The 15,259-nt window shown below is 46.3% G+C and overlaps 1 protein-coding gene across 1 annotated transcript in view; it reads right to left on the bottom strand.

Moving 5' to 3' along the window:
* Positions 1–394: 394 nt before the first annotated feature.
* Positions 395–15,259, bottom strand: part of fws (Conserved oligomeric Golgi complex subunit 5 four way stop) — a 36,809-nt gene continuing 21,944 nt past the window's right edge. The window contains exons 15-19 of the mRNA XM_089553121.1: positions 14,403–14,534; positions 12,655–12,823; positions 9,502–9,645; positions 8,224–8,303; positions 395–1,698 (exon numbers count right to left, since the gene is read on the bottom strand). Coding sequence (XP_089409247.1) covers positions 1,581–1,698; positions 8,224–8,303; positions 9,502–9,645; positions 12,655–12,823; positions 14,403–14,534 — 643 coding nt within the window. The 3' untranslated portion in view covers positions 395–1,580. The remainder of the gene's footprint in view (positions 1,699–8,223; positions 8,304–9,501; positions 9,646–12,654; positions 12,824–14,402; positions 14,535–15,259) is intronic.

Below are 15,259 nucleotides of genomic sequence, written 5' to 3'. Positions count from 1 at the left end.
ACGTATTAGCTCCTGCATTGGAAATACAAGCGAGGTTGAATAGCACATCTAAAGAAGAGTCTTCGCGCCTTCAAAATAAATATAGTAGGAGCTAGTATAGAGCTCACCCCGGCAAAGAGCCGCGTATTTTGCAGTCCGTGGTTCGGTTGTCTTGTTCGCGTTTCATTTCTTGCTGATAGTACATGGCACTGGCCTACTCCATGCAAAGAATAGTTTAATCCATGATTTTTAAATTCACATCACAAGCAGCATATATTGCTTTTCAGCACTGACCTATAACAACAAACATTGCTTTCAATGTTACACATCAGAAAAAGGTACACTGTGTGAGGTTTTACTGCAAATAAGTTAGCCATTCATGAAACATTTTTTGTGATTTTTATTTGAACTCCACAATTCCACAGCTTTACCAAAAATTTACTCATCCCTCAACAATATTTAAAACTTGATTAAAGTTCCGAAGCTTGAGAATATTTACAATATAAAACATGTCACAGTGAGAAACTTGAACGCTAACCATGCCTTCCTAAAGCATGGGGCAATCACAAGCATACTCAAGACAGGGAATACATATTCAACTACCGTATCGTGCAGTGTGCAGGACTTCTTTATATGTTCCAGAAGAGGCTGGCAGCAGTACAGTTAAAATCTGTTAGTCCCGTAAAGACGACTTAACCAGAGAAATCATTGCTGTAAACAACTCTGAAATGTGCTCAGTTCCCAAGTTATTGTGCACAACTGCGAGACTAAAAACAGAAACAAAAGAAAACTTGGTTCCATCATTCCACCAGCAAGATGTTGACTTGCACATTAAACGAACCTCAATCTCTTCAGCCTCCAAAAAAGTCTTCCTCTTTTATTCCACTCAAAAACTTTTCACATCTTTATGACGTCAGCTATGTCTAGCACCAAGCTGGAGGGCATTTATTTACATAGTTTCATGCCATCACTCATACATCTGCACACGAAGAAGGGGCAAAAGACAAAGTAGAACGTAGTACTCAAGGACATCTACATATAATACACTTGTTTTCATTCGCCTGTGGTTGAGCTCCAAATCACATTGCACTAGAGAAAACTTTAAGATATTTATTCGAATGCAGTGCAACTATGACTGTATGTGAGGTTCAGGTTTGGCAATTCAGTGCAGAAAGGAATGTATAAATTATTCACTAATAAAGATTCAATTCCATATAACATAGATTACCATATAAAATAATATAAACTCAATTGAATGCGAGGGGCGACTTTTCACCTGCTACAGTAAAAAATTTGCGGTTTGCCACAGGCTGTTTAAGGAAAACAAACACTGTTTTATTGTTAGGACAACGAAGCATTATTAACTTGTACAGTGCTCAGCAGAAGCAATAAACACCACCGGGTACAAGAGAAGACAATGTGCTCTGCATTTCATTGATCAACAGCCAGCATCCGTTCATCGGAGATTTTTTTTTTGCAAGGACTCTACCCTAGCGACACATTCATTTCACCACCATTGGACAATCTAGCAAACGTGCGCCATGGTTCCTCAAAAGCATTGTCCTTCTTTTCAGGCCTAGCCACCCTAAAATGCCCGAGCATCAGACCCTCTCCAGGGCCATGGCTTTCTCGAGAATCTCCTTCATGATGGGGTAGACAGGGGCGAACTCCTTGCCCTGTCGCTGTCGCACGGTCTGCACGTAGGACTCCATTGCTCCACTGTAAGGCAGGGTGGGTAAGCAGGCAGAAGAAATATGGATACAAGAATGAGAGTGGTTAAACAATGTCAAAAATGCAGGTGAATGCTTCCTGCCATGAAGGGTCAGTGGACAGAAAGAACTACGTACACAGCTGAGAGCCCCAAATTCTAAATCTCGAGGCTACAGTACGTTTACCGGGTGACACACACAATGGGCTTCAGTGCTACACTCTCAAAGTGTTACTGCACAATTTTCAAGCACGACAATGTGTGTTCAGTGTCGGTACCACACAGTGCCAGATGTAGCGGCAAAACACCAAACCCTGTTGTCTGTTAGAACAAACCACAGCTGCCCACTTGGATCAGCCAACAATGAGGCCTCAACTGAAAATAAAGTACCATATTTACTCACATAACAGGCGCATTTTTTTTTTTTTTTTCAGAAAATCCGGATCAATGTTCAGGGTGCGCCTATTACGCGGGGCAAAATTTCGGAGAATTTTTCGACTCGCAAAACTGAACATACCGCATAAACGCACCCGTGTACGGGCCGCACCCTGTTTTCCTGAAGGAAATATTTAAACAAAAAAAAAGATCCGAGTAAGGGCCGCACCCAAACTTTCCACGACCCACGCAATGCACGCGCCGTGGCCTCCACGATCAGCTCCGGCTGCGAGCAACGTCGCTTGATTGTGGAGGCCACACATGCGCATAGGAGCTTCCAGGTGCTGTCCACGAATGGCGCCCGAGGCCAAGCTCATCATCATCATCATTAACTTTTTCCTCTGCCGCGAGATATTCTACCACGGCTGCGAGCTTTCGCTATCCACATCAGCATCAGTATCACGTGCTCCAGTTTTTTTGTGGCTGTCAAAGGCCCGGGATCTGTGGTAGTGTGTTAGTTCACCGTAGTTGTGACTTTCGTGTGCTGCCGCCGAGCATTGCTGTTTTAACACAACAGGCAAGCACCTTAGTAGCTGCACGGCTGGGAGTTTGCTCTTGAACACGGCAAGCAAGCGGCAGGCCGGAAATTCAACGTGGCCGAGAAGTGCGACAGTTGTGACTACGAAGTGCCTAAATTATCGTATGTGACTCCTATCGCCGAGGTTTTCGTGGGCCTAAGTCAGGAAGGTTTCCGCCTGGAGATGAAGCTTTCCAAACACGTTTAAAGTGAGCATCCCTGAAAACTGTGTGCGGCTGTTCTACGCAACGTCGTTGTACGTGCTGTGGGTCCGCAGCAGCTGCGACGGCAGCAGCACTAGTGAGGACTAGTAGTCAGTTCAGCAAAAACTTTGTTAAAATAAAGATTGGGGGCAGCGTCAGCTTGCAATCATGTAAATACAGTATAGATCACAGTGCCAAGTTCAGGGTGTGCCTATTATGTGTGGGAATCAAAAAATCAGATTTTTCGCAACCAAACTAGGGGTGTGCCTATTATGCGAAAGCGCCTATTATGCGAGAGCGCCTATTATGCGAGAGCGCCTATTATGCGAGAGCGCCTATTATGCGAGAGTGCCTATTATGTGAGTAAATAAGTATTTATTTAAAAAGTCTGGGAAGGCTTATGTCATGAAGGTGCATATGTCGTCGGTTCGAATCTTCCTTGCAAGCTAGCCTCCAACTTGACTACAGTCGAACCTCGATGTAACGAACCTCAATGTAACGAAATTCGCGATGTAACGCATTTTTTTCATTTCCCAATCACTTCCCCATTGAAAACCATGTATTTTTTTTCGCGATTTAACGAAGTAATTTTGCTCCGCACTTTCGATGTAACGAAGTCCTTGCGCATCGCATGCATGTGCCAGGAGCTACCTTGACAATCGAATGAGAGCTAAAAGTTTAGCCGAGACGAAACGCAGTTTGTATTTGCCCTTTTACGCGCCAATTTTGCCGGCAGTGTGGGAATCTGCTGGATGGATGGATGGATAGGAGCGCCCCCTTTGAAACGGGGTGGTGGCAATTGTCACCATGCTCAGCTTTTCTTTATTTATTATTTGTTTTTTGTTTACTGTGTTGGCAATTCACATTAAGATTCTCCATCACCTTTGCCTACGGTTTCCTACTATTCTAACCTTATGCCACATCTCTGCTTTTCAGCCACCAATCCTCCAATCGCTTTTTGCTGACTTCCACTGCAGATTTATTTACATGACCATTGTTATCTTTAAACCCTAGGGCCTCAGAAAGAGTGACTGTGCCTGCATCGACATCCGGATGGATACCAACACATTTGATTATGAGGTGTTCAATTGTTTCCACAGATCTACCACACACTGCACATGTGTCATCTTCTTCGTTAAATTTCTTTTTGTAGCTGCGCGTTCTAAGACACCCTGATCTAGCTTCAAAAAGTAGGGCACTGCCTCTTGAGTTATCATAGAAAAATTCTTTCCTGATCTGCCTTTTCCAGAATCGATATAGTTCTACACTATGTTTCTTTTCCATTGAATTCATCCAATTTTTAACTTCCGCGTTTTTGACCTGTCGTTTAATGCTCTTTCTTTCTCCGTCCTCATGACCGGCATACTTACTGGTTAGTTTTCTAGTTCCTTTCCGCCACTGTTAGTCAACTTTCTTTCTGTATAAATATTTAAATACCTTAGCTGCCCATCTGTTATCGTCCAATTTCCTCAGGCGTTCTTCATATAGTATTTTACTCTTAGCTTCCCGTGCCTCGAACGATGCCCAGCCCATATCCCCTTGTACTGCCTCGTTTGTGGTTTTGCCGTGGGCACCTAGTGCTAATCTTCCAGCAGCTCTCTGATTTACGTCTAATCTCGACTGAACTTCTGCCCTTAAGCACAGAACCGCATTGCCGAAAGTAAGTCCCGGCACCATTATTCCTTTCCAAATACCTCTTAGTACTTCATATTTGTTGTACCCCCATAATGCCCTATGTTTCATTATCCCGGCGTCTCTTCGTCCTTTTGCCCTAAGAGCCTGTTCATGCTTTTCCGTGTATATCTGCCCTTCGTTTAGCCATATCCCGAGGTATTTGTATTCGGCCACTTTGGGTATTTCGTGGCCTTGTATTGTAAGCACCTGATCAGTTGTATCGTTAAAAATCATCACACCTGATTTAGTTGCGCTAAAACTGAATCCTAGAGCGTCTCCTTCGTCTCCACAGCAATTAACCAAAGTTTGTAAATCTTCCTGGCTATCTGCTAACAGTACAATATCGTCCGCATACATTAAACCCGGGAGTCGCTGCTCAACTACATTTCCGCCTAATCTGTATGATAGATTATAACCCAGATTACTTTCTTCTAGCCTTCTTTCCATATTTATCACGTAAAGCATGAACAGCAGCGGTGATAGAGGGCAACCTTGCCTTAATCCTTTGTGCACCCCTACAGTTGTGGTACTTTTTTCCCTTCCCATGTAATTTCAACTTCATTATCTCGGTAGATTTCCTGTAGAAAATCAATTACCTCATCACCAATACCTAAATCTTTCATTATGCTCCACAGGAGTTCCCTGTTCACGTTATCGTATGCACCGCTGATGTCTAGAAAGGCTATAAACAGAGGTCTATTTTCCGCCTTAGCTATTTCTATGCATTGGGTAAGCACGAACAGGCTATCATCTAACCGCCTACCCCTTCTGAACCCATTCTGAGTTCTCCGAGTATCCTATTCCCTTCTACCCATGACTGCATTTTTAATTTCACCGCCTGCATTGCCAGCCTGTACATAACAGATGTTATCGTAATCGGACGGAAGGATTTTATGTTCATCTTATCTCCTTTCCCTTTATAAATCAAATTCATTTTACTCTGTCTCCAGCTGTGCGGAATTTGCTGATTTGTTATGACTGCCTCCAATGCTTTTATCAGCGCGTCCTTGCTTCTTGGGCCAAGTTCATTAATCAGCTTAATTGGAATTTCGTCTATCCCTGCGGATGTGGTTTTAGGAATATTCGCTTCCGCCTTTTCCCAGTTAAGACTAGTCAGTTCTAAGCTGTTCTCTTTTGTGCTGTCCTGTGTTGCCGCCTCACTTGGGGAGATTACCCCATTGGCGTCGCTAAAAGACGCAGCTATAAATGACGTAATGTAGTCCACAGCATCGTCTCCCTCCAAACATTTTCCCTCAGCATCTATAATCTGTTCCTGCTTTCTTTGATTTGTTTTTCCCAACCAGCTTATATGGTTCCAGAATTTTCTTGGCCCCCCTTTATTTGCCTCGCGAACTTCAGCCAGCCATTTATCAGAGGACTGCTTTATTTTAGCCTGGACTAGGACCTGACCTGCGAGAACGTACCGCCGCGCCATCTGTCGTGCGCATACAAAGCCCGCGGCATGGAAGCTTCAAGACGCGCCGCGCCATGACGCCACTGGCGAGCTGTAGACTCTGAACGTGAAAGCGCAAACCGGAATTTTCTTGCAGCGTCCGTTTGTTTTTTTTTTTTTTTTTGCGTGCGATGTCCTCGTAGACAACAACAAAAAAAAGTCTTCAGTGTTGACAAACTCGTGGAGCTAGTGTGGTCGTACCTTTAAAACGGGTGAGCGGCGAAAAAAAAAACGTGCCCTGGCAGAGGAGGCGAGTAGCGAAGGGGGTAGAGGGGAGGCGTGGCGTGGGAGGCGCGCGCGGTGCATTCTGGGTGGGCGGCTTCGGCACGCTCTCGGCGCGGCCCGCGCGAAATGCAGCCGGCTGCATTCCGCGCCGGGCGCCGTCAGAGCGCGCCGGTAGCCGCCGAACACGCTGGCGATCGGGCGCCGCTGTTTCGCGGACGTGACATCGCCGTGCCGCACGCGCTCGCGCTACGTCGGAGTATAACCGCGCCGCGAGCACAATCCCACCGCGCCGGCGTGAGCGATGCGAACATTTTTCTTTATTTTTCTCTGATGCGTCCCCGGCTGCAAATGTTCAATGCTGATGATGATGATACCAGTAGCGACATCTTGTGGCGGCTTTCAGTACTAGGTGCTGCGCTCGTTCTTTTGCTATGCGCACACGGAGAAAAATGATGCCGTCGCGGTGTTTGCTATCACTCATTATGCTCCTGATGTAGAAAAAAACATCCGGTGCCCTTGTTAGCGATACTATTACTCGATTTTCTTGCGTATTTCCTCAATAAGTGATTTACAAGTTCCCACCAACAAGCAGTGTTCCTGAACCAGTTATACTTTATTTTGACAGCTGAAACAAGGGAACCTCGACGTAACGAAATTCGCGATGTAACAAAATTTTCGGCTGCAAGTAGGACTTCGTTATATCGAGGTTCAACTGTATATGCTTGACTTGGCTATATGCAATGAGAAATCGTATGACACCACCCAGAACCGTGTATGAGAAACAGTTGTGTGACAATTTTGGTATGAATGTCGGCACAATTGGCGCCACATGAAGGTCGGCCCTTAGGGAGTATATATAGATGAGCCACATAGTATTTTCTGAAATGGCGCTGCTCGGCTTGATGTGTACTGTCTCTAAGTACACACGCTAGCATACTAACACATTAACACAGGCCGCCGGCTTTTCTTGTAATGGGGCTAGTAATGCTTTCATATTAAAAAAAAAAATCTGTCTCAAGATGCATACCCCACCCCCTCCAGGGAGCTTTGCGCCACATGTAGTTCCCTGCGGGATGGCATGACACCATATGTGCAGCTCAAAGAAATACACACGCAACGATACAATCTCGAAGTCAGCAGTCAGAGGCAAATGGAGATAAAAGGGCACAAAATGGCACCCTCGCGTGCAGCCCAGCTGACTAGTGGCAAACAGACAGCAAGCAGTTCAGCAGTTTCTGATTCCAGCGCGTGCCTGTGGTTACCAGCAGTTTGCTCTCACAGCTGTTCCTCCAGGAAATCGATTACCAGCGCGAACGACCCGGGTAACTGGTGCACAAGTCATCCCCTTGCCACTCACACCTTTCACAGCCTGCCTTGAGTGCACCCGCGTGCATGCTGGTAGTCTGGCGCGGCAGGGAACGTAAAATATGCGAGTAAAAGTGTTTTTTTTATGAACCCGGGTAATAAGTTAGAGGTGCGCAAATTACGCGACTAAATAATGTATGTCTGTATTCATTCATACTGAGCGCAAAAATAGAGAACCAGTTTAATGGGCACAATGGTGTGTTCACAAGAGCCATGTTTCCTGCCAAGTCTTAATGTAGGATGGTTAAAAACACGAGCAAGCCTCGAAATGTGTGACAAGCGAGTAAAATGTAGCACAAGTGACCAAGAGAAAGAACAAGCCCAAATCTGTAAGTGGAACTGGCAAAACTCACTGGTTCTCTTCCTTGAGGTCTGCTTCATTACAATTGTCAATACTCACACCTTTTCTCAATACACTTGATAGGAGGGACAAGTAATTACCTATAACTGCTGTTTCTAGCTATGTTTTCTAACCCAACCTAAAGTAAAGCAATTCAGAGAGGGCGGTCATGGCTTCCTACTTAACATCATCTGCTCAAGAGAAAATCAGAGACTCAAAAACTGATTTTCCAATGAAACTTCTACAATAGTGAGAACATCCACACAGCCAAAAGAATGAAATTACCGATTCCCTTCCATTCTTTCCGCAAACAGTCGCACTCACCGCACAAGGACAAGGCGCTCCTTCTCAGACGTGTGTTCGTCCAGCCACTTCGAGTAGCGACTACGGGACCATGATGCAGCCTGGAAGAAATGAGAAGCAAGTGTGGCGAAATACCAACACTGGTTGTGCATAGTCACTGAGCCTGTTTTAGGTCACAGCAACTCAAAACGCTACACTGGCAAGATGCAGAAGAAATGAGAGGATAAAAAGAGTGGCTAAACTGCGCTATGGTTTAGTTAGGACAATCAGAAAAAGCCGTTGTCTCCCTCCATTCTATTCCCCTTCTTTTCTGTTTCCTTCGTTTTTCTCTTGCTCTTGACTTGGCCTGGCTCTTGGTTTCGCACCAATCCATTTGGAAGCCAACGCAAGCCAAGACAAAGAAGAACAATAAGTACAAAAGGCTTCAGTTACATGATGACCCAGGGTGGGCTATCATTAACGGTTCTCGCTGTAAAAGATGGGCAGATGAAGAGGGCAGCTGAAAAGCACCTGGTTGTTACCCCATGCATAGGGGGGAGGGAACTTGGATGACAGAAACACAAGTGTGTGTGTGCTTTGTCCTTTCTTGTAGCCCTGTTGCTTTGAGCCAGTGCAGTTACAACACCGTGTTATAGCAGCACATGTAGTTGTAAGCTTGCGGTAACAACACTGCATTCATGTTCGCTGTCATGGAGGTGGTGAAAATAGCAACAGCTTGCCAAAAAAACTGTGCAAAGACGACGGAACAAGAAGAGGCATAAAGATGCACACCTCTTCATGTCCCGTCGTCTTTGTGCAGTTTTTTTGGCGATCACTACAAATCAACTAGCCCAGCATCACGTCTTACGGCAATAGCCCTGGCTTTGGCATATCGCTTTCCACATGACATGGCTGTGATGCAGGAAAGTTGCTGTAGCTACGCTTACAGTGCTACGCTAACAGTAACCTGCGCTTACAGTGCTGCGCAAAAAAGCCAACCTAACGTGCTCGGTTTTTTGCGGTCTTCGGAATAGCCTTGAGTGCCTTCAAAACGCCGCCAAACCCTGGGACAACATATCTCCGTTTCTCTAGTAAGGACCGCCTGATTTGTCGTCCCTTCACTGACTGAATTTTGCCGCTATTAAGAGCATTTCTGGCGAAATTTTATATCAGGAATTTAGGCTACATTGAACTATCTTACGATTTCTGATCTGTTCGCTATAACAAGGTTTCACTGCTTTCGATTCGAATTCACTTCGAACAGAAAATTCACCACTCGCACGTGTGTAGAAACGACACATGCTCAGGTGAAGGACGCACCTCGTATGGCGATCGCAGCTCGGGGGGTGCCTTGGCAAACAGGAAGTGCAGCATGAGCGAGTGGGGCACCACATCGCCCAGCATGGGAGACTGGGCCACATGCTGCGGGCTCTGGAACAGCAGCGGACGGAGTGCCCGCAAAACCTGCACACACAAAAAGATGCAGGCATCAGCAAACTCAGGCAGCAGACAGTTACACACACACAGCAACAGCCAGCAGCCAGCGTCAGTGTACTTTCCAACAGCAGTCACCACTGGACTGCTCAGCATTCAACATTACGTAGTGCGCACACCTAAGTTATAAAAAGAAAATAGTAACTGATCAATCATTGTTTACAGAGCCCACGAACAGCAAGAGCCTTTGTACTGGTGCAACAATACTAATGACATTGATTTGGGGTGTGCAAATGCCTGAACAAAAATCGAATATACAGTGGAACCTCGATTATACGACGTTCAGGGGACCGCGCGAAACCGTCGTATAATCCGGGTGTCGTATAATCGAAAATCAAAGAATGCGGCCAGTGGCGCTCGGCTTTGCGCGGAAAACTGTTGACCGGCTTCAAGCCCGCGGCAAGTACGCCAATCAGATTAAAAAAGACAAAACCCAGCATTTGTTTGAAACAGATTTGCAAAAAAATCTTTATTACCGTTTAAAAAAAATCAGTAATTTTTTTTTTTTGCACCTTTGCCCAACCTCGGCGCATCAACTTTCTTTCAAGGGCTGCCACGTCCGGCAGTAGGTCGCCAACATCGTCGCGCGCGCAAGCAAAGCGCCGGATGTTGTCGACGCTCTGCAACACGTCCGCGTAACTAGGAATGGGAGCGCAAACCTCTGCATCGTTGTCCACTTCCTCTTCGTCGGAAGTTTTATCGTGGGGCACAAGCATCCATTACTTCCATTACAAAAAGCGCCGTGGACGCCGCTGTCCTCGCTTGGGCGAGCCGCGAGCGCGGCCTCGCCCGCTTATCTGTTTTTTCATCAGCGTCGGCTCCTGCGGACGCATCTGTTGCTGCTGTTGCTGCGACCGCGTCTTATCTTTTCTCTTTATCTTTCCTCTGATCTTTTAACTCTCCTTGGCAGCGTTGGTGGCTTGGCTCACGCCAGTAGGCGGGCCCGTGCGCTTTCCTTTTCATCCTTCTCTCAGTCGCAACAACAACACGCAGGCCGCGCCTCCTTGGGACTCCGACTGCACAGGCTCCACGAAAAAGAGAGCAAGTGCACTTGGCGGCCTCGGCAACGCTCTCTTCCGCGCAAAAACGGGGGTGCTTAGATTCACATGCAAAGTTTGTTTTTTTTTTCAGAAATTTTTTTCCGAAAATAGGGGGGGTGCTTAGAATCGCGAAAATACGGTACATCCCGGCCTGCATTTGCTGACGACCTTTTTTGACGGACGGTACGAGCTAGCCGTCGTACGAAGCGGGGTCCTTCTAAAATTTGCGTCGTATAACCGAGGTTTTTAATGCATTGTCTCTATGGGGGTTTTGCCGGGACCGCACAAATTCGTCGTAAAATGCGGGTCGTCGCATGACCGGGGGACGTATAATCGAGGTTCCACTGTAGTAAGTTCTCAAACTGTTCTTTACATGAACCAGTTTTCTTGAACATTAGAAGTATTTGACCGAAGGCCAGTGTTAACCGCATACATTTATGTTCACGCAACAGCAACACCTGTCCCATGGCGAACAGTTCATGTTGGTACAAGGCTGATGATCATAAACAGCCACCAAAAGAAAAGCGAGTGGAGAGAGAGAGAGAGACAGCAAATGCTCCTGCTCCTAAAGTTGGAAGACTTAGAGCACCTACCAAATGCACAGTAGAGGGAAACATACAGGTCTCGTCAGGTTTGTGTTTGCCACACCACACAAGCAGATTCTACTGCGACCAAGGCAAACCAAAATCACCAGCTGTGGGCAACATTTCTTCTCTTCTGAAGTGCGTTCTGTCGGGCTAGTTGGTGATGCATTATGTAAAAAAATTAGAGTGAAAACGAAAAGACAACAGAGGAGACACATGAGACGGTGAACAAGCCCTTGTCTCATGTGTCTCCTCCGTTGTCCTTTGTCTTTGTTTTTTCTTCTCTTCTGCTTCTTTCATTTGCATCGATGACTGGTATCAAGAACAGCTGCACTGAGTGAAAACACCACAGTAAAGCAGCTCCCAGATATACTAGTGGCAGCAAGAATAGAAAGCCAACACACACAGAGCCACACTGCAGCTTGTGAACGAGTGAACAAAACAGCAAATAATAGTGAGTCGATTTTACCATGCAAAGAGAATTGCGGCTTCGAAAGCTGCCTTCTCATTCGTGCTTCTCTCCCGTTCAGCCTTTGCCACACTCTGAACTAAGTGGCTTAGTCTCGTGATACTGCTGCTTTGTCCTGTTCTCCTGCTTAGTCCAGTTAGCTATAAAGTGTGCTGCAAGGTTGCCCACAATCCAGTGGGGAGGTTTGCCACTTCGGACATCTGCCAGAGGCTTTGGACAAATAAAAAAAATGGTTGATTTGCGCAGTTAGGCCAAATGCGAATTAGGTGCACTAGCAGTTCGGTTTTCACATCGGTTCCAGTGTTCCAATCCAGTGTTCACGGATGGCAGTTGTTCGGACAGCGACAATGGGTTAACGTCCATATATGCGGGATTGGTAATTCTCTACATTCACAGAACCCTGGGGGTCTTTCTAGCACTGTTGGCACAGTGGTGCAGCGTTCAGGCGATGCGCCACTACCCTTCTAAGGCAGCTGCCGCCATCGGGGGGGACTCGGGTTGCTTGGGTTGGGTTGCGATCCACGTTGCTCTTCACGAGCAGCCTCTCACAATTGAGCTGCCACCCAACACGGTGGGCAGGTGAGCAGCCTGCCAAAAAACCAGCTCCAGACAAACACACAAAGGCTAAACAGGGAACGGCCACTATAAGTGCTAGCATACTACAACATCGAGCAACTCTGAGACTGGGGGGGGTTTAGTGCTAATGCAAAAGGCAGACGCGGTGAAATTATCGCCCATCTAGGCCTCAAGGGGTTAGAGATGCAAAATCCAGTCTGCCAGACTCCTCAGGAAACCGCTGAATGAGCTCACGAGAGCCGCAGCCATCAGCAGAGGAATTCAGCAGTACAAGTGGCAGCAGTGATGTATCAGTGATGCATGCCAATACCTTGTACGGTCGCCCCAGATCGGCCAAGGGTTGTCCCAGGGGTGCCAGCGCCATCTCCATGTGGGCAAAGTCGGCGGCCAGCCGCATCTTTCCTCCCTCGGCGAGCGGACGCACCAGGCTGGCGTGCCGCACCAGAAGCTCGAGAGCTCGCGACGCCAGCTCCCGCAGCCTGCGAGGGATTTCATTTATTTCCCTGTCCGAGCTCGACGACACTCTCCGTCGATTTGTCACTGAGCTACGCTCACACCTCGTGTCAGCCTAGCGGCAGAAATGAGGAGATTATACAAACAAGTTAGTACACCACTTGATAATAACATGCAGAACATGTTGGTTTTAATAACCAGCAGTGGCTACTGTCTTCAATAGCCAGTACCCACTGGTTGCAATAGTCACTAGAACAGTCACATGCTTCAAGGCATGCAGGCCAAGATGTGCAGGACTGTAATGAAACCAAGAATGCTGTGTGTGCAATGAAAGGTAGCAATGAGAGCAATTTCTTCATGACAGAGGCATGCATTACTACATTCAGCCAAAATTCTGCAAAAGAATAAGCTCAGAATGAGTGACGGCACAGTGGTGACCAGTGGTAGCCAATTTAAAGGACAACATATCACTGTGAACACAGATCAGCCCAAAGCAACCCACTGTGGATCAGCCTCTTAATGAACATTAGAAATCACATGAAAAAAAAAATGCTCCGCTTGGAGCGTATCAAAGAAGGCTTCATTTATAAAAATGCGCTGCTCCAACATTTTTTCTTGCCTTGCCATTCATTATGAAGCTGTGAAGGTTACACGAAAAGACCCTCCGTACAAACCATTTGGTACCAAGTGCAAAAAGAAAATTAATTAAACCCACCATTAAGGGGGGACAAGTGTCTTAAAACTAACCTTTTTATTTATGGCTAGAATCTCGTGAAATTTTGCACCCAGATGCGTTTTTCTCTTCTGATTCCAAAAATGCAATCATAACTGAGCTGGTTTTCTTAGATCAAAAGTTATCTTAAATTCTAGAGTGTAATTAGGAAATTTCTTGCGCAGTTTTAATGAATTTTCTCATTGCATTTTGTTGCTTTTAATTACATGAATTGATAGCCAGAGAATTCCCATACCCGATGACATTCTTACTTTTTTTGTTTAGGTCGTGTAAAATAGCAATTTACAATTAGCTTAACGAGTTGCAGAGTCAGATACTGTGACCTTTTACTCTCGACACAGTATACCAGGATGACATGCCTTTAGAGAAAAACGAAGATTGTCATCGGGTATGGGAACTCTCTGGCTACCAATTCATGTCATTAAGAGCAACAAAATGCAACAAGAAAGTTCATTAAAGCTGCGTAAGAAATTACCTAATTACATCCTAGACTTTGTAAGATTTAAGACCACTAGCTCAGTTACGATTACATATTTGGAATCGGAAGAGAAAAACGCATCTGTGTGCAAAATTTAATGAGATTCTAGCCATAAAAAAAAGTTAGTTTTAAGACCCTCGTCCCCCTTAAATGGCACTGGTGCTCCCACCGCTAAGACCAGCTGCCTAAGGGCGAAATGCCATCGACAAAAATTTGACGTCACTGCTAACATTCCCCGCCGAAGCATGCAAGACACGGGCACAACAGGATGTATTCTGATCCATTGTAAGGCCCTCCAGTAATAAGGTCATTTCTAATTACAGACACACCAGAGGTAGCCACAACAAAAACAAGTGTCAAAGAGAAGACTCTGTCATCAGTGTCCTCCGCCCACCCTTGAGTGATGGCTGGGGCAGGGGGCCACGTGGAGAAGAAGTCGGTCTGGCAGTGGGAGAGGAACTGCTGCAGTTCCCGCATGTACAGCGAGCAGGGGGCGTCGGGGGCAGCCATGCGGTCCACAGCAGGCCTGCAAGAGCAAGAGGAAGCCAACCCATCACCACCGCACACTGAGCGCCCATCCAAGAGCACGTGAACCTTGTCACATGCACAGCTAACAAGTAAACTCACAGGCAGCACACCTGACAAGCACAGTTGGATGTCATGAAACCAAATTGTGCAGCTTCTGTCTGGTCACTACATTATGTGCTTCAGAGCCATCACTTATGCAATCACCTTCTGAATGTCACACTAAGGGTGATGCTACAATGTGTTAAGTTGAACTTCTGATAAACTGAACATGACTACAAGATCCTCTCTACTGTGTTCGTGTCTGATGACTCCTCATATAAGTTTGTTTACACCTGAGCACAGTTGGCTTTCATGAAACCATTGTGCAGCTTCTGTCAGGTCACTACAGGGTCTGTTCTGAAAGTAGTAGGACTGGTTTTTTCCTGGGCGAACGGGCGGACGAGAGGTGGTCTGCGCGTGCAGGATCGTTGAAGGGGGATATTGGGAATGCTGGGGAAAATCGGCAGTCGGCTCTCGGCCGTTGAAGAGAGGAGGTCGCTTGTACTGCGAACCCCTGTCGAAACGTCTCGTCACGCAGAATCATCCGAGCGTTTACTGGATCAGCGATACGCAATCAAATTTTGAGTAAATCTTGGTAAAACGGGCAAAGAGACTCACAACATGATTAAGGAGGCCTACGGTGACGCTTCCATGGGTAGATCAGGTATTTTTTGAGTGGCACAA

This window comes from Amblyomma mixtum, chromosome 7 (genome assembly GCF_055824585.1).
Source record: "Amblyomma mixtum isolate Tamu chromosome 7, ASM5582458v1, whole genome shotgun sequence".
Taxonomy (NCBI): Eukaryota; Metazoa; Arthropoda; class Arachnida; order Ixodida; family Ixodidae; genus Amblyomma; species Amblyomma mixtum.
The sequence above is the reverse complement of the archived record's forward strand: the minus strand, read 5'-3'. Positions and strand labels throughout refer to the sequence as shown.